This window comes from Piliocolobus tephrosceles, chromosome Y (genome assembly GCF_002776525.5).
Source record: "Piliocolobus tephrosceles isolate RC106 chromosome Y, ASM277652v3, whole genome shotgun sequence".
NCBI classification, from domain to species: Eukaryota; Metazoa; Chordata; class Mammalia; order Primates; family Cercopithecidae; genus Piliocolobus; species Piliocolobus tephrosceles.
Window position 1 is genome coordinate 14,778,229 of NC_045456.1, and position 27,299 is coordinate 14,805,527.

General features: G+C 39.5%; 1 protein-coding gene across 1 annotated transcript in view; it reads left to right on the top strand.

Moving 5' to 3' along the window:
• FAM9B (family with sequence similarity 9 member B) overlaps window positions 1-26,431 on the top strand; it is a 128,293-nt gene extending 101,862 nt beyond the window's left edge. The window contains exons 4-10 of the mRNA XM_026449806.2: window positions 20,360-20,476; window positions 20,980-21,100; window positions 21,280-21,311; window positions 23,090-23,189; window positions 24,034-24,145; window positions 25,532-25,630; window positions 26,387-26,431. Coding sequence (XP_026305591.2) covers window positions 20,360-20,476; window positions 20,980-21,100; window positions 21,280-21,311; window positions 23,090-23,189; window positions 24,034-24,145; window positions 25,532-25,630; window positions 26,387-26,431 — 626 coding nt within the window. The remainder of the gene's footprint in view (window positions 1-20,359; window positions 20,477-20,979; window positions 21,101-21,279; window positions 21,312-23,089; window positions 23,190-24,033; window positions 24,146-25,531; window positions 25,631-26,386) is intronic.
• Window positions 26,432-27,299: the final 868 nt, after the last annotated feature.

A 27,299-nucleotide genomic window follows, 5' to 3' on the forward strand; every position in this document is an offset into this window, starting at 1 on the left:
CATGTTGGCCAGGCTGGTCTTGAACTCCTGGACTCAAGTGATCTGCCCGTCTCAGCCTTCCAAAATCCTGGGATTATAGGCGTGAACCACTGCGCCCGGACAGATTTTGGCCATTTTTTAAAGCTTTTTGGGGGGAAATTTAAAAAAAAAAAAGTACACATGTTATTTATAAAATTATAGGTGCTGATTTTTAGAAATATGTGCAATTTTGAATATGCCATGTTATTATCACACATAAAATATTCATAGCAAAAATCAACTATATTCAGGCACTAACAGTGTGAGTATTTATTATCACTATTTTTGTACTTTTTGGTATTTTTCCAATTTCCAAAATAAATTTGTTACTCAAAAAACAAAATAAGATAGCTGAAGAAGGGAAATGGCTACCCAGGTGATATCTGAAAATGCCTAGTTGAGGAGCAGACCTGGATTTCTGGCCACATGACTTGTTAGGGGAGTCCTGGCTTTCTCTGTGCACCTGGAGGGGATGAAGGTGATAGGGTTTCCTTGGCAAAGAGACCTGCATCGGGGCTTTGACAAACGTGAATCCTCCTTGTTTTGTCTCTGCTGATTAATGAGGAGACGCTGCCATCTTTCTTTAATTTCTTTGTCATGTGAGCACTGCCCAGGGATAGTGTATCATTACCCATATATATGAATGAATTAGTTACACTGTGATCTTTTCCTAAACTATTCGAAGTTCAGTTATCATCATAGAAAGCCAACAGTCTGGGATATTTTGCAATATTTCTAAATGTAAAAAGAATCTTAATTAACAACTGTTTGAGTATTTACACACTTTCTTTGTCCCATGTCACATGTTTTTTTATCCAAATAGTATGACGAAGTCTTGCCCTCAAGTCAAGGAACTTAATTTAATTGGGATGACAGACCAATGTAAATTACATAGCATAGCATCAGTCATACAAATTAACCTGTAGTTGAACCTTACAGCTTATTCTAAACTCTAGACATTATGCAAGTCCAGAGAAAGAAATGTGATAATGCTAAAAGTGTAATTCAAATATAATATAAATTGAGTTAAAGAAGAGAAAGCTAATCATGGGAATGTGGACACCCCAGTCATCTGGGAAACTCTAGATACACATCCAGAGAAACCTAGTGAAAGTCCACACCTGTGTGTTTGCTCTTATTTTGTAATACTTTGCAGACAAAGTTTGTTGCTTGGGCATCAGCTGTTCCTGTCTTGGGGCTCAGGCAGGAGAGGGAATTTTTGTGCAAGTCTGAATGGATGGGCAAGTCAGCCTCCCACCAGGGCTTCTGACACTTTCCACACTATGAATATGATCAGATTTAATGAATCAGAAATTAAAGGAAAAATAAGTTTTGTGGCTAATGAGCATTTCAAATGATATGCACTTTTTATGGATTTGATGATCTTTGCATAATTACTGACAGCTCAAATCCTAAGGATTCAAGGAAAATGAAATTCTCTCTTCAAGTTGATTAAGAAATACATAATGTAGCTCCTAAGTCACACATGGCAAAGCCTTGTATTGTGAATGCAACGATGCTTGTAATTGACCAATAATTGCTTAGTCATGGCAACTAGATCTATGTCTACAAGGCTGGCAAGAAACTACTAAAATGGGTTTATGTACTAAAAATATAATTTGATTGATTTTTTAGTCTCCCCTTCAGTATAGCTTCTTTTTATTCCTGAGGATAGGCATTCCTCAAGGAACTGCCTTTTTTGGTTGTAGCTTCCTTTTCCTCAGTTTGCCCTTTAATGAGTATGGTCAAACCCAAGGTTTCAAATATCTTAGTTGACTCCCCAATTTCTGCCTGTAACTAATTAGCTCAACATCTACGTATTGAGTATCTGTAATGAGCCAAGATATTTTCTAAGTGTAGAGGAAACAGCAGTGGGCAGGACAAAGTCCTTGCCATTGTGAAGCTTACATTCTAGCAGGGCTATTCGGAGAATATGAGAAACTGTATAAATTAGTATTCCCTCCTTCTCTGCATTTCTACCTGCCATAAATGTACTTTAGGATAATGAGGCACAAGAGAAAGAGAGAAAACTATTTAAGTCCAGGGAGTGAACTTTCTGCTTTCTATGTGGGTATTTCTACACACTTCCAGAACATCTCCATCTGGATATCCATAAGACACGTCAAATTCAACCTGCCCAAAAGCAGACTTTCCAATGTTGAGAAAAAACCACAAGAGAGTCCATACTGTGTGGTTTCATTTATATAAAGTTCAAATTGGGCAAAGTTCATCTGTGGTAATAGAAACCAAATTAGAACTTACTTCTGGGGGATGCAGGTAATCAGAGGGTGCTTCTGAAGTGCAAGTAGCATTTGTTTCTCAACTGGGTGTTATTTAAATGGCACTGGTCACTTTGTGAAAATTCAATTAGCCGTACACTTAAAATTTTTTCATTGTAGTGTAATGTACAGAAAATGCACGTACTTCATGTATAAAGTTTGATGAATTTTCACAAATAGAACACAATCATGTAAACAGCAACTGAATGAAGAAATAGAACCTTCCTAACACCTTAGAAACACCTCTTCTGCACCTTTCTGGTCACTAACTTCCATCCTGCCTTCAAAAAGCCTAAGTTAATTGTGTTCCTTTTTGTGCTTTATATATGATAGATTATGCTCTCTTTTGTATCTGACTTATTTCACACAGCATTACTTTTGAAATTCATGCATGCTTGTACATGTGATATACTGCTCACTCTTACTGATGAATAGCATTCCATGGTGTAAATATAACACAATATATTCATCCGTTCAGGGCTTGACGGACATTTGGATTGTTTCTACTTTTTGGTCATAATAAATGCATCTGCTATGAACATACTGTACATGTCTTTTGGGGAACATATGTCAGCATATCTGTTGAGTATATTCCTAGGAATGGGATTGTTGGGTTATGAGATATGCACGTGTTCAGTTTAATTAGATACTGCCTAACAGTTTTCCAAAATGCTGCACCAATTTATACCCTAGGAATGTATAAGTATTGTTGCATAACTTTGTCAACAGTTGGTATTGTCTGTCTTGAAATTTAGACATTCTGCACAGTTTGAATTTGCACACTTTCCTGTATATATGTTACATTTCAGTAAGAATTTGTTTAAAAAAAAATAAACTCCTAGATCTTCACCTTTCCTGTAAAACTTTATCCTTCTTTTGTTCTCTTTTTCTATAGTAATGGCTCACCACCATTCTTGGCTTCTAGGCTAAGCTTCCTTGAATTGTCTTACTCATCTCACATTCTCTCTTTTTATCTAAATCAAGTGAAATCTTATTGATTCTATTTCCAACGCATCTCTCACAGACCACAGGTGCATAAGTTGACCTTTCCTGGGGATTCAGGGAATGCTTCAAAGAAAAGAGACCCTTTGAAGTTGTGCTTCAAAGGACAAGTAAGGTTACAAGGTAGGCGAGGGTCTCATAAAGGCATATTTGGAAAAGAGAACAGCATGTGTAAGTGTGCAGAGGAAAACAATGATATGGTGTGCTCAAGGGTACCATCTGCTTTTCAGTGTGACTGAGGTTTGGGGAAAGATGGGAGATGGGATTGGAAAGAAGGGCAGCAGATTGTGCAGGAGGTTCTATGTAATGACAATCAGTTTGGACTTTTGTGATTACAAAATGCAGATAACTAGTAATGCTTTAAATAGGAGAAGGACTTGATTGTGCTTGCATTTTAGAAAGATCGACATCACAAGAAAATGAAAACTAGATTAGAATGGCAAAGCTGTTCTCAAGGACACCAATTAAGAAATAATTACAATAGTCTAGACGATCCATTTTGAAGATCTTAGCAAAAACAGTAGCAGTGGATATCACAAGGAGAAGGAGGACATGTGGTGTGAAGATGACGGAATTGAAAAAAGTTAGTGACTGGAAAGGTGATGAAGAGGGAAGATGGTATGACGATTCTAAAATTTTGGAGGGTGGTTGATTAAGAGGGTGGTGGTGCCATGAACAGAGATTGCATCTGGAGGGTGATGCAAGTAACGGAGGAAGAAAAGATAATGCCTTGAGTTTTGGCTATTGTGGGGTTGAGATAGGAATAAAACATTCAAGTGGAGAAGTCCAGTAAGCAGTGTAAAATACCAGCTTAGGAGGAGAAATGGACTAGGGGCACGCACTGGAAACTGTAGACATTCCATGGGTGTTGGAAATGACAGATGGAAGGAGATCCCTTAGAAAGGATGAGAGCAAGAAATGAGAGTAGAAGGTCGAACCCTGGGAAGCACCAACATTGAAATGGCAGGCAGTGGAATGGGAGCTCATGAAAGAGACAAAAGTAAAATGGCTTGTTGCCTAGACAATCAAAGCAGTAAAAAGTTCCCAAAAGATGGGAATGGCTAACAATGTCAAGTATTGTGGAAAGGTCAGGGAAAATAAGGGCCAAAAAGCAGAGCAGTGGTTTTGACAAAAGCAATTTTAATGGTGTGTTTGGGGTGAAAGCCAGATGGCAAAGATCAGAAGAAATGGGAGGTGAAGAAATGATGACTGAGCAATGCCTATTCTTTCAAGAAGCTTCTCTCTGAAGAGGGATGATATAAATAAAGGGTCAAGGACACTTTTCCATCTTGTTTCCCTAAAACATGTAACATAGTGTCATACAAATAGCAAGGATTCAATACGAGAGTATCAGAATAAAACATATTATCTCTGTTCCTTTTGCTTGTTTATTGTAATGATTTTTACTGGTTAATGGGTATGAGATCACCATTTAAATATATTCTCATGTCAGTAATTCATAAATTAGAGTTCTGAACTTATATAATCTAAATTCATACACTTATAAACCTCTGCCTGGCTTTTTCAAGAAATATTATTTAGTGCTTACATGTAACTATTTTGTGGGACATCCATATTTCATTACATAAAGAAGCACATTTCATAGTGACTATTAACATTATAACTGAGGAATGATTTGAATTGAGAAAGATTTTGAAAAGGCAAACGTAGAGAAAGGAACATTGATTTAAAATTTTCACTAGAATCATTTCAACATTTTAGAGGAGGTAGAATCCACATCAAGGTGGAAGCTTCTCTTTTATTTAGGAAAACACCTAAGAAAATTGCTCTTGTTAATGAAAAGTAAAGCTCCTTGCCTGGATTGAAAGAAGGAGGTTAAAACAATGGGAGATAAAAAGTCTTGGTGTACTAGAGCTACACGAATTTTCCATGGTTTCTTTTTGGCCCAGGGGGCTTCAGAAGTTCAAAGGCTCAAAAAAAGAAGGACTAGAAAGTGTAATTTAATGATGGTGGAGTTTGTTTTGTGTAGTTACCGCTGAACCTCTAGCACCTAGAACCATGTCTGGCAAACAAGCTTCCAATAAATATTGTTTTGATGAATGAAAGATTCTTTATAGAGTAAGGGCAGGTCCCGGAAATATGAAAAGATTCTAATACGGAATTTTCTGGGTGAGAATGGCTGATGGGCTTTCAGTATGGTGGTACCTGATACTCAGTTTGAAGTATTACAGTCTTTTTATTCTTTGCTACCCTTCCCTTTTTAAAAATCCCTGAATCTTTAGCAAGTTCTGTTAGATGTAATAGGGTTGCATTAGTGATGCTACAGGAATAAGGACAGGGCCCATGTGCCTGCAGGAGGTGAAATTGAGCCAAGCAGGTAACAGATAGATAACATGTAGCAGAAGTACCCCACCTACTGTGAAAACAAGCAAGGAGCAGTGACTCAGGGCAAGAGGTGATGGACAATGGTCCAGAGATTCTCAACCCCAACTCTGGAATCTGAAGAGATATTTCGTAGGAACCCGAGGTCCCCACAAAAATGAGGTGCACATTTACTCACCTGGATATCAGGGAAAACAGTGACACATGATATACATAGGCTTATACAACTGGAATTTTAAACACATCCACTTGCATATGCATGTCACCATACACTCACTGCTGTCCACGCTCAGCCACAGACACATTCCATACTTCGAAGTGTAGGGGAGCAGGGAGTGATCTAAATCGTGGGGCCCTCAGTTCTCTTTATCATTGTGGTGTTATGTGAGAGCAATGTAATGGAAGGGGCACACGGAATTCTCCACTTCCCGAGATCTCAGTGTCTTGCCTGTTTTGTGCAACATCTTGAAGCAGAGTTCCTCTGGATTACTAAAAGATGAGGGAGAGTGGGCTTCCCTCTCACCACTTCCACAGCCATTTCTCACGGGCATTAGGAGCTGAGTTTAAAAACCACTGGATTCATGATCCATTGCGGGTAATGTATTTACATTGTAATAGATGCTTTCTTAAGGCTGTATTTGCCAGGCGCGGTGGCTCATGACTGTAATCCCAGCACTTTGTGAGGCTGAGGCAGGTGGATCACCTGAGGTCAAGAGTTCAAGACCAGCCTGGCCAACATGGTGAAACCCCATCTCTACTAAAAATACAAAAATTAGCTGGGTGTGGTGGCAAGTGCCTGTAATCCCAGCTACTTGGGAGGCTGAGGCAGGAGAATCACTTGAACCTGGTAGGCAGAGGTTGCAGTGAACTGAGATCATGCCACTGCACTCCAGCCTGGGCAACAAGAGAGAAACTCCATCTCAAAAAAAAAAAAAAAAAATGACTATATGTACTTCTAATGCCACCCCCAAAATTTCAACTGCTTGGTGGGATGTGAGTGGTGCTGGGGAGGTAGTTTGTGGAGAAAGAAATCTCAAAGTATTTCTTAAACTCTATATAGATACAAAGGACAACCTGCCATGTTGGGAAATGTGTATGTTTGGCTTGGATAGGCCTCTAATTAACTGAAAGAGCAAATCAATGGAATCTCTGCACCTTGATGTCTAGCAAGATGGTGAATGTGCCTTGTTTTCAGATACGGTCTGACTCCTTAGCATTATGTGAAGCCAGATGATTGGGCAGAGGGTGTTGGTGGTGTTTGTTCTCCCGTGCACCAGTCTCCTGCAGGGGCCCTCAAGAAACTCCCTGGAACTCCTGGGGCTTTCAGAGCATGAAGTGAAGCTCTCTGAACTAGTGGATCTCCAAGGTCTCATCAAGCATTAGCAGTCCAGGACTGATTGCTACTCCATCCATAGGTGCTTGATCTACCTGCATAGCACCTACCTAGGTCAGATTAGAGTCCCCTGAGATAGGAACTAGAGAGTTTTATTTTATGCTGGATAGGTGAAAGTTGATTATCTCCAGTGATATAGTTTGGCTCTGTGTCCCCACTCAAGTCTCATCTTAAATTGTAATTCCCACATATCAAGGGAGGGACCTGGTGGGAGGTGATTAGATCTTGGAGATGGTTTCCCCCATGCTGTTCTCATGATAGTGAGTTCCCATGAAATCTAATGGTTTAAAAGTGGCAGTTTCGCCTTAACTCTCTCTGTCTCCTGCCACCATGTAAGAAGGTGCCTGCTTCCCCTTTGCCTTCTGCCATGATTGTAAGGTTCCTGGGACCTCCCTCCCCAGCCATGCAGAACTGTGAGTCAATTAAAACTCTTTCCTTTAGGGAGTCTCTCTTTGTGGCCCAGGCTGGAATACAGTGGTGCTATCTCAGCTCACTGCAACCTCCTCCTCCCAGGTTCAAGTGATCCTCCTGCCTCAGCCTCCCGAGTAGCTGGGATTACAGGTGCCTGCCACCATGCCTGGTTAATTTTTGTATTTTTTTGTAGAGGCAGGGTTTTGCCATGTTGGCCAGGCTGGTCTCAAACTCCTGACCTCAGGTGATCCGCCTCCCTTGGCCTCCCAAAGTGCTGTGATTACAGGCATGAGTTACCAAGTCTGGCCTCAGGTAGTTCTTTATAGCAGTAAGAAAACAGACTAATATATCCATCCACCTGAAACACCGGGGGACAATCATTACCAAAAACGTGAAGCATGGTGTGGGTCTTATTGTCCTGTGTATAATTCATCAAAAGAAGGATTGCATAAATTCCACCTATTATTTGAGGCCCCAATGGAGTAGAAAGTCAACAATTACCTTCCTTTTGTTTTTCCTAAGAGCCTTATTTTCTGTGCTAGGGAGTGAGTTATACACAATGATGCAGAATGAATGACTTTCGCTAATGTAAGGGATGTTTTTGAAGCATATCTGAAGAAGATAGGATACAGGAGTGTTTGGCATTTTAATCAGATGATATGTCAGATTTTGTTCCTTAAGCAATCTGTCAAGCGGAAGAAGAAAGAAAGCAAAACAAAAGCCAGTTTTTGGTAGATCGAAGAAAAATAAAATGATACTAAATATCTAGAAATACACAAACAATAGCAAAACATAGCTAGACAATTCTTTAGCCTCAAACTGTACATTGCAAGTCTGTAGTGAAGGGCATAAAATTATGCTTAAGGGAGAAAAAATATGTGCTTTCATGTAATTGGATTCAGGAGACAATAGGACTTCCATAAAAGACAAAGAATGAGGATGACCTGGGACAAAAGTGGAAAACATCGACAGGGCACATCCATTCAGTGACACTGCGGGTTTGTTCCTCTAAGCACAGTTTTAGCTGTACCCCACAATATCCAATGTTTTACATTCGCTATTCACCTCAGAATATTGTCTAACTTCAGCTGTTATTTCCTCCTTGGGCTTTTGTTATTTTGGAAGTATGTTGCCTAATTTGAAAATAATTGGAGGTATGATATTAATCTTATTTTGTAATTGATTTCTATTTTAATTCCTTTCTGTTCTGAGAACATAATCTGTAGAAATCTCATAGCTTGCGACTTGCTTTCTGGTCAAGCATATGATCTATCTTGGTGAATTTCCCAAACACCCTTGGAAAAAATGTGTATTATATAGTTGTATTTTGTATATATGTCTTCTACAAATGTGAATTCAAGCAACGTGGTTAATAGTGTTCAATTTTTTTGTCTTAACTGAGAAGAATGTAGAATGTTCAGGCAGTCTTCAAAGATACAGTCAAATGATGAATGAGGATAACTGGATCATTTTTCCAACAAACAAAAACACTTGCTTTTTCAACAATGCCAAACTAAACCCATATTTTTGTTACTGAGATAAGAAATAAGGATATTTGATTTAGATTATGTAAATTGACTACCAATTAAACTTCCAATTTACTTTTCCTGTTAAGTTATGGTGAGAGAATTATTCTGTACTTTATAGTTGAAAATATCTATTCTAAGGACATCAAATACTGGTACATAAGTATCTGTATTATGCCATACTGAAAAAAACCGGAAACTATTTGCATAAAAATATATTTTACACTTATAACAGAGAGACATCTTATAATTCTATTACCAAGCTGCTCCTGGACCATATAAAATGTGACACAATTTTCAAAACTCTTACATGATAAATTTTTCTTGTTCTCTGTTGTATAAAGTAGTTAGCATAAGTACATTAACTAGACATATATTGCTAATGCTGGTCTAATACTGTTGAAATATATGTTATGACAACGTCTATTTGTTATATGCTGTCCCTAATTTTGCCTCCATCTCCTCAACTTGACAAAGTGTTTTTCTGGCCACCAGAGAAATGCAAATCAAAACCACAATGAGATACCATCTCACACCAGTTAGAATGGCAATCATTAAAAAGTCAGGAAACAACAGGTGCTGGAGAGGATGTGGAGAAATAGGAACACTTTTACACTGTTGGTGGGACTGTAAACTAGTTCAACCATTGTGGAAAACAGTGTGGCGATTCCTCAAGGATCTAGAACTAGAAATACCATTGGACCCAGCCATCCCATTACTGGGTATATACCCAAAGGATTATAAATCATGCTGCTATAAAGACACATGCACACGTATGTTTATTGTGGCACTATTCACAATAGCAAAGACTTGGAACCAACCCAAATGTCCATCAATGACAGACTGGATTAAGAAAATGTGGCACATATACACCATGGAATACTATGCAGCCATAAAAAAGGATGAGTTCATGTCCTTTGTAGGGACATGGATGAAGCTGGAAACCATCATTCTGAGCAAACTAAGACAGAAAATGAAACATCGCATGTTCTCACTCATAGGTGGGAATTGAACAATGAGAACACTTGGACACAGGAAGGGCAACATCACACACAGGGGCCTGTAGTGGGGTGGGGGGATGGGGGAGGGATAGCATTAGGAGATATGCCTAATGTAAATGACGAATTAATGGGTGCAGCACACCAACATGGCACATGTATACATATGTAACAAACCTGCATGTTGTGCACATGTACCTTAGAACTTAAAGTATAATAGTAAAAAAAAAAAAAAAAAAAAAAAAAAAAAAAACCAGAAAAAAACAAAGTGTTTTTGTTGAATTTTATGCTTCACGAGATATTTTTTTAAAATTGCACCTTCCCAGCACCATTTGCTGAATAGGAGGTCCTTTCCCCATTGCTTGTTTTTGGCAGGTTTGTCAAAGATCAGATGGTTATAGATGTGTGGTGTTATTTCTGAGGTCTGCTCCATTGGTCTATATGTCTGTTTTGGTACCAGTACCATGCTGTTTTGGTTACTTTAGCCTTGTAATATAGTTTTAAATCACATAATGTGATACTTCCAGCTTTGTTCTTTATGCTTAGGATTTTCTTGGCTATATGGGGTCTTCTTTGATTCTATATTAAATTTAAAGTAGTTTTTTCTAATTCTGTGAAGAATGTCAATGGTAGTTTGACATAGCAAAGACATGGAACCAACTCAAATGCTCATCGATGATAGACTGGATAAAGAAAACATGGTACATGGTACATGTACACCATGGAATACTATGCAGCCATAAAAAGGAATGAGATCATGTCCTTTGCAGGGATATGGATGAAGCTGGAAGCCATCATTCTCAGCAAACTAACACAGGACCAGAAAACCAAACATGTCATGTTCTCACTCGTAAGTGGGAGTTAAACAATGAGAATACATGGACACAGAGAGGGGAACAGCACACACCAGGGCCTGTTTGGGGGTAGGGGAGTAAGGGGAGGGAATTTAGAGAATGGGTCAATAGGTGCAGCAAACCCCCATGGCACACATATACCTATGTAAGAAACCTGCACGTTCTGCACATATAACCCCCCCATTTTAAAGAAAAAGTTAAAAGAATATATCTTTTGGAAAGAAGAAACACATGTAGAAATAAGTTCAATTTTTACACTTGAGTAATTGTGGTCAGGAAATTGTTTTGTTTTTTTTTAATTTTAAATACTTTCTCTTAAGAGCCCCCTTCTAAATGTGCAGTTATTTCTAATATCATGAATTGCTAATGACAAAAAATGCACCTTCCTTCTTGTTCAATTGCACAGAGTTACCGTTCTCTGATATAACCTTAGAAATGTCCAAATTGTTTGGAATTTACAACTCTTTATTATATAGCTGCACTACATATAATTTGGTATCCTCCCCTTTCAAGCACTACTTTCCCGTTGCAGTAGCAAGTAGACTGTTTATCTCAGGGGTGCTTTGCCTAAGCATGAGTCAAACTAAACTAAAATTTGATATGATGCCAAAGAGGAAGGTTTTCATGAGATCTGTCCATTTTTATGTTTTATGTGCCAATGTGCCAATGTGCTGTCCATACAGAGAGTTCATTTTGCAAACTGTGAAATGTTGTGGACCATTCTTGGATCTTTGAGCTACGTAAGATTGTTCCAAAGTCACAAAAATCCTGCTACATTAAGAGAATAGAATATATGTTTAGTCCCAAAGCATAGGTAGCTCCTATTGGATGGCTGTCTTTGCAAGCACTTGGCCTTACCTTTGGTATTAGAAGGAGAATGTAGCTCAAAGGCAGTGGTATGTATAAGGAGCCCAATCTCTGTGGCCTGTTTAACAGATGCCAGCAGTATTTCTCAATGTCAGAAACTCATTCACACTGGATGGCTTTCTAGTTGATTGTGACACACGAAGCATGTTTATCAGAGCCCAGTGTGTTTAATGCTTTGGAAATAAAAACCACATTGCTACTAGTATTTAACCTTTATACATGACTCAGGTTGTTGAAGAGGTCATTCGAGACAAAAAGAGTTTTTGTTGTAAAGCCCAAATATTTAATACATTATAAGGCAATGAGTTGTAATGAAGCTTGGTGGTTCCCTGCTAGGGAACTTTTGGGTGTTTATAGGGTGATTTTTAAATTGTCTTGATTATTAGAGGATTGCACTGCATCTTATGCAGAGTGAGGTAGTGTCCAACAAATACATTGAACAATGCAGCATGACAATTCAGGTGGCATTTGACATCAAAGTAAGTGAAAAACTGTTCATAATTATCAGAAGCTACAAATAAATAATTTCATGTAAAGCAAAAATATTTTCCCCACAATTTTAATATACATTGGATTTTTCCAAGATCGTAACTCTTATATAATTTGAGGGTAGATTGTACACCGTTTTGTTCATGAGTTTACCAAGAGTATTTCTCCATTTTGAAAGATTAAGTCCACAATATGCCATTCATGGTCACTGAGTTGCCCATAAAAAGTAGCTGAAGTCAGCCTGAATTGGTAACTGCTGTATTCATGATGACTCTGTGTATATATGCAAGAATCAGATATTTAGAACACATTTTTAATATAGACATGTCAGAGAATTATACATTGAAGTATATATTAGTGTCTTTTTAAATTTCACTTTTGTTAGACCATGTTTTCAATGTTGTTGAAAGTCTATATTTACAAATTTATATTATTTCTCACTTTCCTGTAAAATGTGAGCAATGCATTTTAGGAAATGGAAAAGTAACCAACTTTCCAATAGATAACTATGAACTCCAAACAACATACTTCAAATGTTGAGACAGTGTTGTATTGGACAAAAGATGGACACACAGACAGATAGAAGAAACTGAGTACACAAATGTCGTCATACAACTGTCATCAGTTGGGTTGTAGACAAAGATGCAAATAAACAATGGGGAAAGGACTGTCTTTTCAACAAATGATGCTGAAACAATTGAGCACTTATTTGCCAAAAAAAGTTATTTCACCTAAACCTCACACCATATACAAAACTTAACTCAAAATGGATCACAGATCTAAATGTAACATGTAAAATTACAATGGAAAATCTTCATGACATGAGATTAGGCAAAGATGTCTTTGATATGACACCAAAAGTATGATCTAAAAAGAAAAAAGTAATAAATTGAACTTCACCAAAATTGAAAACTTCTGCTGTGTGAAGAAATCACAAATGCAATAAAAAAAGTTTGCAAATCAAATGGTCTAGAAAATATGGAATACAGTAGAGATGAAAGAGGAGGGTATTACTGCTGATGGGAGCTTCCTAAGTCAAGCAACTGTGTGTGAGCTTAATGTGTGTGAGATGAAGTGTGAGATCTCCTTGCCTGAATGAGAAGCCTGTATTATAGAGTGGAAGTGGGAATGGAAATGATGTTTTTAGATGACACTGATGGGTGTAGCTTTTCTTGCATGACTGTCAAATAATCATGGAGTAGAGGGGATTGAGTTAGTGTATGACCCAACCCCCTCATTTATTGCTGAGTTTACAGATGGTGACGTCTTGGTTGATAGCATTTGGCTGATTAGTGTCTGAGTGTGGTCCAGCCTCAGCCTCCTATTTCTGATACAGCAGCTTCTCCATAGTATCTGTGACTTAGCCCAAAATGTGCCCATCACCTCTGTTTTGTCCATAATTATTGGTTTCAAGAGGCCTCAACCAGGCAATGGCTGTCTGGGGAGTCATTAAACCTGTTGAACTGATGTTCTTTCTTCAGCATAATACTACCATATGCTGATCAATAAGGTAGGTGTTGAAAAATGATATAGTTTAGCCAGAGTGTGATGGGACCACACTGTAGTAGGCAGAATAATGATCTCTCAAAGATGTCTAGATCCTAATTCCCAGAATCTGTGACTATATTAGTTTCTATGGCAAAGGAGAATCAGTCTTGCACATGGAACCAAAGTTGCCAATTAGCTAATCTTAAATGGGGGAAATTATCCTGGATTACCTGGGTGGATCCGATGTAATCACAAGGGTCCTTAAAGGAAACAATGGGAATCAGAAGAGGGAACCAGTGAGCTGGCAGCATGAGAACGAATCGGCATGATGTTGCTGCCTTTAACGATGGAAATTGGAGCCATAAGCCAAGGAGTGTAGGAAGCCTCTAAAAGCTAGAAAAGGCAAGGAACTGATTCTCCTCTGGAGACTTCAGAAGGATCCGGCCCTACTGACACCTTGGATTTCGCTCAGTGAGATGCATTTGGGATTGCTAACAGCCAGAACAGTAAGATAATCCATCTTTATTGTTTATGACACTCACTTTGTTGTAATCTGTTACAGCAGCAGTGGGAAACTAATAGACTACTGTATTCATCAGAATTGATTAACTTCTGAAGGGTTTAGAAATACTTTTCCTTTGTCTCTCTTTTTCCTTCTTTTCTCTTTATTTACTTCTTACATAAGCAAGAAATGCATATGGAAAAATTAGAAAATATAAACAATAATGTATTATAAAATGTATCTGAAATTCTCACACCCAGGGATGGCGAGATGTATCATTCTAGTGTTTATTGTTCCATGCCTCTTCCTGTGCTGATATAGAGGTAAAAGACATGCTCATGCATACATCTGCATGTTTTCACCCATGCACATTCATATCCATGCACATGAATGCACGCACATGTGCACATGCCCACACACAAGCATTCACCCTTGCAAATGTGTAAGCATTCGTACACACATACCAAAGTTAGGATCCTGGCCCCAGAATTGATTTTTAACAACTTTGGGTATTCAGAAAACCCACATGCCCCTCATATTTTGGAGATTTGCCACCTTTAGGAATGTTTAGAGGAATGTTCCCTAGCTGCTGAAAGTGCTTTAATAAGCATTTTGATTAATGATAGCATGGATGTATTATAGGTATAGCATCTCATATAACTTGGAGGACAAAGAAGCGTTCATTTACATTACGCCGTCTAAGTTCTATCACTTTGTAGTCATACTTGATAAAGAGTTTTTGTTGACTTCTGAGTTCATTCTCTGTAGTAACCTGTGATTGTGCCGGGAGAAAGCACATCAGAAACTCCATCGTGTTAACAAGAAATTATGGAGAACTTCAGTCATCAGGTGTATTTAGTAGAGACCCCGTCTCTACTAAAAATAGAGACACTAATTCACTTAAAATATACAGACCAGTGTTGTCTGCACATAATTTAGAAAGGAGCTGGCCTCTACTATACAAATCAGGAATCTGTTTTTCTATGCCGAGAAAAAAGTTTTTTTAAAAACTAGCAGGCCAGAATCCTGTACCAACGCCTCTCTGGGAAGCCCAGGCAATTATTTGCAACCTTGTCTTTCATTAGCATAGTGCAGAGCATTTAGGACTCATAAAAATACCACTTAGCAGAACGATGCAAGTTCAAGTACTCTGTGAGTTGTGGCTTTTTCGTTATTATTTTTCTGTTTTAAAGACAAAAAGCTCCATTAATTTCAATTTTGTTGGATTCAATATGGTCAGTGTACATTGAATGCTCCATATTATATAGATACCTGTGAAACTGTTCTTGACCTTCAGATGTAGTTTAATGGGGAATATGACTTCCCAGATAACTGCAATATAAGGCAAATTTCCCATGACAGATAAAAGCTCTAAATGGGTTGCAAAGAGAAAGAGTGTCTAACTTATTTAAAAGCACTGGGTGAACGGCTGCATTAAAGAGGAAACATTTAGGCTAGGTTTAAAATTCTGATAGGATTTGTCTGCCTAGGAAGGAACGTTAATAATATCAGAGGCATGTGGGGTAAAGTTTGGTTTTCCTGGAGAGCAGTCAAATAAAAGGAGAGCCATGTGACAAACTTGAAACGTGTTTGAAGTCCTAATCTGGAGGTCTTTGGAGGTTGGCATTTGGAAAATGCTAACCTACCTTTGTTCGGATTTGGAACATTTGTGCTTTGTGAAGAGCTCGACTTTGTGCCTGATATGGTTTGGCTCTGTTTCCCCACCGAAGCCTCATGTCAAATTGTAATCCTCATGTTGGAGGAGGGGCTTGGTGGGAGGTGATTGGATCATGGGGTCAGACTTCCGCCTTGCTGTTTTCGTGATAGTGAGTGAGGTCTGGTTGTTTAAAAGTGTGTAGCACCTTCCCCTTCACCCTATTACTCCTGCTCCGCCATGTGATGATGTTGCCTGCTTCCCCTTCACCTTCCACAGTAATTGTAAGTTTCCTGGGGCCTCCCCAGTCTTGCTTGCTATACAACTTGTGGAACTGTGAGTCAGTTCAACCTCTTTTCTTCATAAATTACCCAGTCTTGGGTTCTTCAGAGCAATTTGAGAATGGACTAATACAGTGTCCAAGCCACTCATTAGTCTGGTACATCATTTTCCCTGACCGCTTTCCTCATGGATCCAGTCACAACATCTTTATGCCTCTGTTTTTCTGTATCTGGATATAATAATTTCTTTTAAATTATGTTTTAATTTAATTTCCCTGTAATCTAATTCCTTAATACATTTAGATTGTTTTAATAAAACAAATGCTAGTTTGCACATAAAGATAAACAAAATGTTAAAGCGTGATACAAATATTCTTACTGGGAAAGTGTTCATATCAGAATTCGTTAAAGGAATGTAAAACATAGAAAATATAAAGAAAATCTTTCTGAGATTTTGAACTTAGCCTTCTCAGATTCCTAACTGCAACCAGGTTTAGGCTCCCTTTATACCAAAACCAAACAAACTAACAACAAGAAAAGACAATACAAAAGAAAGATAGAATTTTGAAGCACTCTTAAAGACTTCAAGGAGACATTGTTAAAGTTTCATTTTAAGAACTGTGAAGAAAAGTAAGAGGAGTTTATGTTATTTAATCTGTAGAAAAGTAGCTGAGGTATTCAGTACAATATCATGGGCCAAGACTGAACTCATTCTCTGAGTGTGCATAGCTTCTAGGGCAGGAATTCAAAATGTTCTGGAACTGAAAACAGCCTGAAACAGCTCTAAGGTGGCTTTTTGCAGTGCTCTGGGCAACAGTTTCCAGACCACAGCTCCCTTTCTGTCTTCTCAAATACAATACCATTATGCTTTAATGCACCAGAATGGAACATTACCTTCCACGCTTTACTCACACTGAATGTGAAAAAGATACCATGTGAACATTTATTTTAAGTTATGAAGATACTTTGAAGATCATTTAGTGCTGGCTTTCATATTAAACAAACAAACAAAAAACCAGGCCAGGCGCAGTGGCTCATGCCTGTAATCCCAGCACTTTGGCAGGCCGAGGCGGACTTGAGGTCAGGAGTTTGAGACCAACCTGGCCAACATGGTGAAACCCCGTCTCTACTAAAAATACAAAATTAGCCGGGCTTGGTGGCGGGCACATGTAATCCCAGCTACTCTGGAGGCTGAGGCAGGAGAATCGTTTGAACTCGGGAAAGGGAGGTTGCAGTGAGCCAAGATGGCGCCACTGCACTCCAGCCTGGGCAACAAGAGCAGAACTCCATTTCCAAAAAACAAACAACAAACATCACACACACAAACACATTTACATGCAGGCGTGTACACACACAACAACAACAAGAAAACTTTTCGCCTATTTGCTAATGTAAGTCTTTCTAATTTTTTAATCTTTTGGGAAACTGTAGGTAGAATAGAAGATAGTAACAGCCAAGGAATTACTATAGGATGTGATGAGGGTTCGTTGGTTGAAAGTGAAAGCAAATGCTCACTCTACTTCCAAGAGAGCAATTTAAGATATTATGCCTGTATCCAAGACAATACATTTGTATTTGGTCTCTCCTGGACAGACAGAGTTTAAACTCCCATATCACTCTTCATTTTCATTGATTGTTTTACTTTTATTTTCTATGGTTTTGGGTTTAGGCATGTTGATGCTGTGTTAAGCACAAAATGATTCATGTCAGATTGTCAGAGTAGATCGTGCCCTTCTCTTGTTCTGTGTACTCTGCCTTTAGTTTATTCATTTATTTTTTGCATTATTTTACATTTGTGAGCTATCAATTCCCAGATCCATATTTTCCTTTTCTTCATATTTGTCTGACATGTATTTTTTGTATCATTTTGTTTTAGCTCCATTCTTACATGCAGCATATACTTAGATTTTTATTTTGATCCAAATTGGAAGTCATTTTCTTTAGATTGTGAGTTTATCTCATTCATATTTCTTGCTCAGCAGATTCACTTGGCCTTAACTTTGTTCCTTTATGTTATGTTACGGTCTCTGGAGTATTTTCTTTATTTTCCAACTTTTACTACAGGATTTGTGTACTTTGTGTGTGCTCTTTTTGGTTATATAGACAATTAAGGCTGTGGATTAGTTTTCCTGATGACTGCCTTTATAATTTCTTTTCTTTTCTTTTTTTTTTTGAGGTGGAGTCTCGCTCTGTCGCTGGGGTTTCACCGTGTTAGTCAGGATGGTCTCGATCTCCTGACCTTGTGATCTGCCCGTCTCGGCCTCCCAAAGTGCTGGGATGTAATTTCAATAATACAATGAAACTCTATATCTTGATTTAGAAACTTTAGGCAATATTTATTTACTCCCAACTCCAAAACAACTCTCCCCCTGTTATAGGGGACTGGAGGTGGGAAAAAGCTGAGTTAATGATAAGTATTAAGGCATTAATTCGTGGGTGAAGGTGGTGGCATATGTCTGGATAAGTCTGGAGCATGAGGGTTTGTGGGCAAGTCTGGGGCATGAGGATGAGAAAGAAAAGTAGTGAGGAAACAAAAATGGTTATGGGCAGGACACGGTGGCTCACGCCTGTAATCCTAGCACTTTGGGAGGCCAAGGCGTGCAGATCAATTGAGGTCAGGAGTTTGAGAGGCGCCTGGACAACATGGTGAAAACCTGTCTCTACTAAAAAAAAAACAAAAACAGAAAAACAAATTAGCAGGGCTTGGTGTTGGGCTCCTGTAATCCCAGCTCCTCGGGAGGCTGAGGCAGGAGAATCACTTGAACCCGGGAAGCGGAGGTTGCAGTGAGCTGAGATCAGGCTGCTGCACTCCAGCCTAGGCGGTAGAGCGAGACACAGCCTCAAAAACAAACAAACAAAAACGATAAAAGCACAATCCATTGATTGAAAAGGATGCAGCTGGGCATGTTGGAAGCACACAGGGCATGGGAGGGAGCCTGGGCCCAACCCATAGGATGATGGCCATTCTAGCCAAAGGGGCAGGGGTGGCTGGAAAGAGCCCCAGGGCGAGGTTCTAGGCCCTGTCCACTTGGCCTCCATACCAAGTCCTTGTGTCCCTCCCCAGGAGCAGAAGCTGAAAGAATGTGGGGAGAGAGGCCCCAAAGGGCCAACCCCACCTCAGTCCACAGCAACCACGGGCTGTCACTTAGTTGAAGGGGGAGGGCGTGCCAGCAGGTGGCGTGGCCCCACATGGCCTGTCACACGCATGTGCACCGAGCCGACCAATCAGCGAGGAGCGCAGGAAGTCCTGTCGGCAGCTCTCACGAGAACCGAGTACCTGTTTTCTTTTCTTTTTTTGTTGTTTGTTTTTTTGTGTTTTGAGACGGAGTCTGGCTCTTGCCGCCCAGGCTGCAGTGCAGTGGCGCGATCTGGGCTCACTGCAACCTCCGCCGCCCGGGGTCAAGCAATTATCCTGCCTCAGCCTCCTGAGAGGACCGGTTTTCTAAGAGATCCCAGTGGTGCTGTTGTCTGCAGGTTCTTTGAGGGCGCCACATCAGGGGTCCCTCAGGTGAAGTGCTCGCGGTGGGGAGGCGGAAACGCAGGCATGAGGCCCTCTGGGAACCAGGGTGTGAAGCGCTGGGCCGCCGCTGACCTGTGAGGAAATGCCCCTGGCGTGGTCGCCTGGGGCCCGGGTCAGGGCGAGGCCCTGAGGGTGGGCTGGGGTGGGCCAGGGCAGGGAGGGAGCTGGAGCCGCCTGGGTGATCCCTAGGGCCCAGGAGGGCTTGTGCATGTGCTGGGGGGAGGTGCGGAAGGTGGGGGGAAGTGGGGGTGGGGTGGGGGTGTTGTTGGGGACAGTCTGAGTGGGGCCCTCATGCCCGGCCTCCCGTCAGGACAGGACACTTGGGGTCATCAGGGGTCCCCTGTGCATCCAGGCGGGTGAGTGACAGTGCAGGCCCTGACATTCCTCTGGAGGTGGCTGGGGAGATCCTGTGTCACCCGGCAGCCCTCCCAGCCACACGGGGTCGCTGGGGCACCTAGAGGTAGGGCTGAGTTCTGTCCCAAAGGTGCGGCGAGGATCCCGCAGACGTCGTGGAGTTCAGGTTTGAGGGGCAGCTGTGAGCTCTGCAGCCAGCCCCGGGGACGGGCTGGGCGGGCTGGACGGGCCAGGACAGGTGGGGACACTGGCATCTTTTCAGTCCCCTCCTGCTCCCACAGGAGACCCAGGGCGTGCCAGCCCCACCCTTCTTGAACCTATGATCCCAATGGCTTTCCTTTCCGATGCCAGGTTTCCTTTGCTTCCTTTGCCCTCATCAGGTTCAGGGATCGCCTCTAGCTTCCCAGGACAGCCAGCCACGGATCCTGTGGGCAGGAGGGCTGCCAAGGCCCAGTTGGAGGCTCAATTTATGGCGGCCCGGGGGAAGAAGCATGCAGGTAAATACAGCCCAAGGTGACCCGGAAGAAGGTGCACGCCCAAGACGACGGTCTGTCTGCTTTCTGCGCTGGGGCACAGGGGCAGCCCAAGGACCCGGGCCCCTTCTTGACTTTGGAGTCCATCGTGCACGTGCTAAGATGCCCCAGGTTTTCAAAGCAGGCTCAAGGGCCTTAGGTTTCCCGTGAAAGGCTCCCCCTCATAGCAGGGTTACAGATGCTCTCAGAGCAGCTCTTCTCCATCGATGCAGTCATGACATCCAAGGGGTCTGACCTGTAGTACGTTGTTTACTGGGACTGGAACCCGAAGGGCTTCCAAAAGTGCCTTGATAAAATGCTCAGAAGCCGGTGATTCCATGTATAGCTCTGCTTTAAAGCCTTAATTGGCAGATAGCCAAAAAAAAAAAAAAAAAAAAAAAAGTCTACAACTAGTACATTTCTCCACAAAAAAAGTCCACAACAGCGTCTTCCTCTAAAAAAGGTTTGTCTTTTAAATTTTAATGCAGGAAAGGATCCAGTCAGTGATGAACATGAGGAAAGAAACCCTTTTACAGAAACAAGGGAGGAAGATGTGACTGATGAGCATGGGGAAAGAGAACCTTTTGCTGAAAAAGATGAACACACGGGGTAAAGTGTTTAAGTCACTTTTGCCTGTCGGATAAAGTATTTTGGGAAAAGTCAGCTTTGGACCATGTCATCACTGTTCTATTCTGTGCAGAACATTTCACATAAGACATTTCTTTTCCCAACAAACATGGCATTTTGTGTAGTATTATGCTAAAATTTTGATGTAACTTTTTTTACAGGACTAATACCAAGAAGCCAGAAGATACTGCAGGTATGTTTTAGGAGTTATCTGTCGTTTATGAAAATTGTTTTCAATCATGCAACTGTTGCAGTAAGTTATATGAATTAGTGGACGACAAGACAGTCTTAAATGGCTTATCATATGTGGCATTTAACATACGTATTTAATGTAATCTGTTTGATAAATTTTTCTTACCTCTTTGATTGTTGATGTGGAATGTGAGAATGCTTCTAATAATGGTGAAGCAAGATGGATGGCTTTTCTTTCATACACGTGGAAATTTAATTGTTTGGAGAATATTAGAGGACATTGGAGGAGAAACAGCTCTGTTCGTTCCTTTTAGTGTACACAGATTAAGTCATATATCAGGTTTTTTTTAAGCTTTCACTTTAAGTTTGGGGGTACATGTGCAGGTTTGTTATATAGATAAATTGCATGTCACAGGGCTTTGGTATACAGATTATTTTGTCACCCAGGTTATAAGCATACTACCTAATCGGTGTTTTTTGATCCTCACCCTCCTCCTACCCTCCACTCTCAAGTAGGCCCAGTTGTCTGTTGGTCCCCTCTTCCTGTCCGTATGTACTCAGAGTTTTTAATATGAGTTTTTCATGTTCTTAATTTAGCTATTCTATTGTCACAGCTTTCTGATTTTGTTTTCTTTGAAGTACAAGAGAAAATTGAATTCTCTAAAATAATTTTCTATTATTATTCCAGTAATAAACTGTGTAGTGCAAAAGTAAGGACAACTTTTCTACCTAGTGAGAAACATGTAATTGGAACCAAAAACTCATAAACTTTATATTGCTGTATGAAATATTATTTGCACTGTTATAGGGACCATATTTTCAAAAAAGTTTGAGAAAATTTCTGTAAAGATGATGGAGACAATACTCTTATTTTTGAAAAGCTCAATTCAGTTTTCAGCTCTTCGATAGCGATGATTCATACAAGCAGTATGTTTGGAAAGCTTTGCTCTGCTTGGTGACAAAGTGCCGGTTTTGTGAGCTGCCTAATACATTGGGCGTTATAGATGGAGACTGTATGTAAAAAAAATTTGCATTATGGTACAAATCTTTTATGATTGCTGAAAACTATTTTTAGCAATTGATGGTAGATCTCTGATGTGAAATCATGGTTAGGAAAGCATTCCTTGCAGTATTACAGTTTTCTGAAACACAGCACTATGGGTACAAATGTCATATAAAAAGCTGCAAGAAAATATTTTAAAAGTGTTTTTGAGTGTATTTCTTTACTTAAACCTAAATTTTCATACTCATGGCCATGGCTTCTTCTATTAAAATACAGTTAATAGCATCAATCACTAGATTGCTTAAAAATGCTTTTCTTATTGTGTATTAAGTTATTTCTACCCTTTTGATGGTTTTATTATATGATACTTTTTTGTGTGCTTTACATAATGAGTTGTGCAGTATTTCATGGAAACATCTCCTTTGAATTGTAGGACATTTTGTAAATGTAGAAATTAAAGTCTGTGCTTATAACCCTTTCTGCACATTTAAAAAATAGAAACTTTTAATTATTTGCTTTTTTTCATCATCTGTCAATTAAGTGATTTTCAGTTATACCAATTGGAATTGAAATACGAATATTAATATCTGAAAGGTTTTACAGAAAATAAGTGAGTAAATCTTGCTTTTTGAAATGATTTTTGAATTTTATATTTTAAATATCCTTCTTGTATTGCTGAACCATAATGTCGCATATTGATGTCAGTATATGCAAATAAACTACTTTTCAACCTTAACTTTTAATCCATTTTCATTTACTATCTAATGACATTAAAGAGGATCTTACTGCAAAAAGAAAAAGGATGAAAATGGATAAAGCTTGCAGCAAAACAAAGACCAAAAGTAAAAGTGCTTTGAGAAAAAAACAACTTAAAAGGTATGACTGTTGGCTTTTTTGCATAATGATATTTATATCATTTCTTTGTATTTGTTGGTGCAAATAATTTCAAAAACTACCCTGTACATATTGGCGTCTCTAGTGAACAACATATTTTACTTGATTGTTCTCTAAGCAGATAAGTTTCTTTAGTTTTATAACCTCAGTTTAACAGAATTAAGAGATATTACCTAGAAGTCAATGAAGATAACCTCTTTTTGCCTTCCAGATAAAAATAGTCTTCCTGTAAAATTAATGTTTATCCATTTCTAGAAATATGGTAGCTGCATCTAAGATAAATGTTCTCAATGTTTAGTCTGTAGACTTAACGATACTCAATTATGTAGAAAGGGATAACTTTATGTTGTAAATAAGTTATCTATTTTAGTTAAATTGTTTTCACTATTTCTTTTACAAAATCACTGGTGTGCCAAAGTGGAGAAATAGTTAAGTGAAGTATTTGTTTTGGGAAATCTTACGGGATGAATGGCTATGATATTCTTGAACCTACTTATGAGAACCCATATGTTATTCAGTAAGAGGAAATGAAAAGTAAACTGCTCTTTGAGAAAATGAATGTTTCTGGGAAATTTATAGTGCAGTAAACCCTTCTTTGTCTTCAGCAGGTAAAGAATGTAAGATAGCTGCTCTAGTAGTCAGGAAGGAAGGAATCCTTTCAGAATGAGAGCAACTCATTTCACCTTTTTCCGAAAAGAAGATTTCAGCTGCTATTACTCCCTTGCTACTTTATAGGATAAATTATGTCAAGTCCGTTTGGGTTTGAATAGGATTAATTTTTCATCTCTCTATGACATATGACCGTGTTGCTTATTATGTGTTATAGGCTGAAACGTGATTATATGCATTCTCTGAAGTTGCTGAATGTCCTTGAAGAATACATCACAGATGAGCAGAAAGAGGAGGAAGAGGAAGAGGGAGAAGAAGAAGAACTAATTGTTGGTATCAGGCTTAGCTTTATGTTTAACCTGTTGTATCAATGTCTCAGGGAGAAATAGTTCATGCAGAAATTCAGCAAAGAAGGAAGAGTGCATGAGCCCAGAGAGGGGGCCCGTTAGAGGACTCATGTACCAGGGGAATATAATTGCCATGCAGCATTAGGGGTCCAACTGAAGTCAGCATCATAACGATGAAGAAGTTGAAGTGAGCCCAGTTGGAGTATTGTGTAAGAGCAGCTGTAGGGTTGGAATTTCCTGGGTTGGGGTGTAGCCGAGCAGATTGACAGAGGGAGAGTTGGGCAGGGAATAGATGCAGGGATGGGAATATGATGACTGGCTGTGGAATTTCAGCTGGGACTGAGTTACCTGAGCACATGGGGTGGGCAATGGGCAGTAAACAGTGCTCCATTCAGTGGGTGTCAGGTCCCGACAGACTCCTGAGCTGTAGTACTGAAGTGAGTGACCTACAATGGCAGGGAGGTAGTGGCTGTATGTTGGGAAGATGGAGAAACAGCTGACTACAGTGGTTCAAGGGCTGGGACTATCCAGCCACACTGCTTGGGATCCAACTCCAGCTTGACCATTGCTAGCTCGGAAACCATGGAAAAATTATTTATCTCTGTGCTAGCTCGGAAACCATGGGCAAATTATTTATCTCAGCTTACCATTGCTAGCTCAGAAACCATGGGCAAATTATTTATCTTATCTACGAAAGGAGACATGGTAAGAGTAGCTACGTCAGAGTTGTTTGGAGGATCAAAAGGTTTCTATGTAACGGGTTTATTTAAGTTTTTCAGGATGTGATCTGACCCATGGTTGCTCTTTATCATTCCTATTATTAACATTACGTAGGTGTTGCAGTCATTGGGAATGACAAAATCTGGGGGATGACTGTGCGAGTGAGTGCCACGTAGAGGAGAGGAGAACACTGTTGTTGGAGATTAGGTCAAGGTGCAGAAAGGCCATCATTATTGGGTGGTTCATCTATGTGCATACTGAAATGACCAAGATTTAATACATGCTTAAAATCCTAGAAAGAATGTTTCTTAGTTAATTTCTGTATAGATCTTACCTATCTGTGGTCAACAAATTATAGGAAGGTTCACCAAATACTCTTCGTTGGAAATCAAGAAATTAGGACATACGTGTTGAATATGTAAAAGTAAGAAAATTATTTACTTAATGACTGATGAAAAAGGTTAATACATCATTTTTAGCATGTGATTGGTGAACACAATTGTTTAAAATTGGTCCTAAATGTTGTCTAAAAGAAAATGTTCTGAAGTATTGATTTAAAGAGTATTCCTTTAAAGCTAATGGAGAAGTGTGTTTTGTAAGTATTAAAATTTACCCAATTTTTATCACTATTTTGTTGTGGGATTCTAGAAAATATTTCAAGAACAACAGAAGAGGTGGCAGCAATATAGAAGTGTTAGGAGAGAGAGGCTGAACGAGATGAAGCTGCTACGTGACCAATTCTTAAAGGTTTGTTCTATTTGGTAACATAATACATTATAAAATACAACACGTGCATAATAGAAGAAAGTCTGCTTGTTTCTGAATGTATGGAAAGACATTTTGGTTATACATTTTAAATTAATTACCATTTTCACTTTGAATGTATTGTTCCAGATATAATATTATTGGTAAATGTATTTTTAGGATTCACGAATAGTTTGTGGGAGTTATTTAGAACAGGAAAAGGTAAAGTGGAAATTTTACCTAGAGATATACATCTTATGTATAAAATTGACACTTTATTAACACATTAACTTATTTATGCCGGAGGTTGCAAACTGTTTTTGTGTATGAAAAATCAGACCTTGGCGATGACCTTGAGCAGTAGGATATACATGATTCCCACAAGCTCAGCGTTCCAATAATGGAACACTAGGCATAAATGGGTTTTAATGAAGATACTATTTTCAGTTTTCAGAACATCAATGACAAATCTATGGTGGAAGGCAGGAAGACCATAAATCCTTTCTGGGTGTCTTTTTTACTTGTGTTGTTTCAAGAGTTTTAGTTAAATAGGAAGTAGGCAAGTGTAACTACTGAGTGTCTCTTTTATTTCCTGCTGTAATACAGGAGCGTTTTATGGCATATTCACTCACAAAATTATTAGTAATTGTTTTACATGACAATTTGTAATCATAAGAGATGGTTCAGATGTATAACAGAATGGGAAAGGCAGCAGATTATTAACACGTTGTGAATTGTGAATTATCTGCTGTCATACAGCACATTAGCAAGTTGTCATCGGACAATCACTTCTTCTTCATGTAGACGTATATTATTTAGGTAACAGTGGAATTCTTTTCTGAGAAATAAGGTATTCATTTTAATAACCTTGTGAAAAGACATGTTCATATGTCACTCCTCTACACTAACTGAGGTGTGTTAAATAAACTGAGAAAAGAGTTTGAAAATGAAATTTTCAAGAAAGTTGAGGATGATCTATACACAAACAGTTGTTTAAATAGAAGTTACAAGTAGAGAACATGTTGCTATAATGTTCCCCAGAAACCATTTATTAATTGGTATGAACATGAGACTAGGAGTTTTCCTGTAATGTTAATGCTACATGTTGCCACTTAAGGTAGGAACTTTGCTATCATCTTGGACTCTTCTGAGTCCCTTATCCTTCCCATACAGTCATCATGAGGCAAGTTTTACCTCTGTAATGGCCCTTAAATTTCTTTTTTTAAAATTCCTACTGCAGCTGCCCTAGTTCAAGACCTCATTCTTCCTTGCTTGTACTATGTTTTTTTTTTTTTTTTTTTTTTTTTTTTTTTTTGAGACGGAATCTGGCTCTGTTGCCCGGGCTGGAGTGCAGTGGCCGGATCTCAGCTCACTGCAAGCTCCACCTCCCGGGTTCACGCCATTCTCCTGCCTCAGCCTCCGGAGTAGCTGGGACTACAGGCGCCCGCCACCTCGCCCGGCTAGTTTTTTGTATTTTTTAGTAGAGACGGGGTTTCACCGTGTTAGCCAGGATGGTCTCGATCTCCTGACCTCGTGATCCGCCCGTCTCGGCCTCCCAAAGTGCTGGGATTACAGGCTTGAGCCACCAATGCTTGTACTATTAAACTCTTTTCTGAGTTCTCTCTTCTCTTCTGAGCCATCCTTCATTGATCGGCAATATTACCTTCCTACA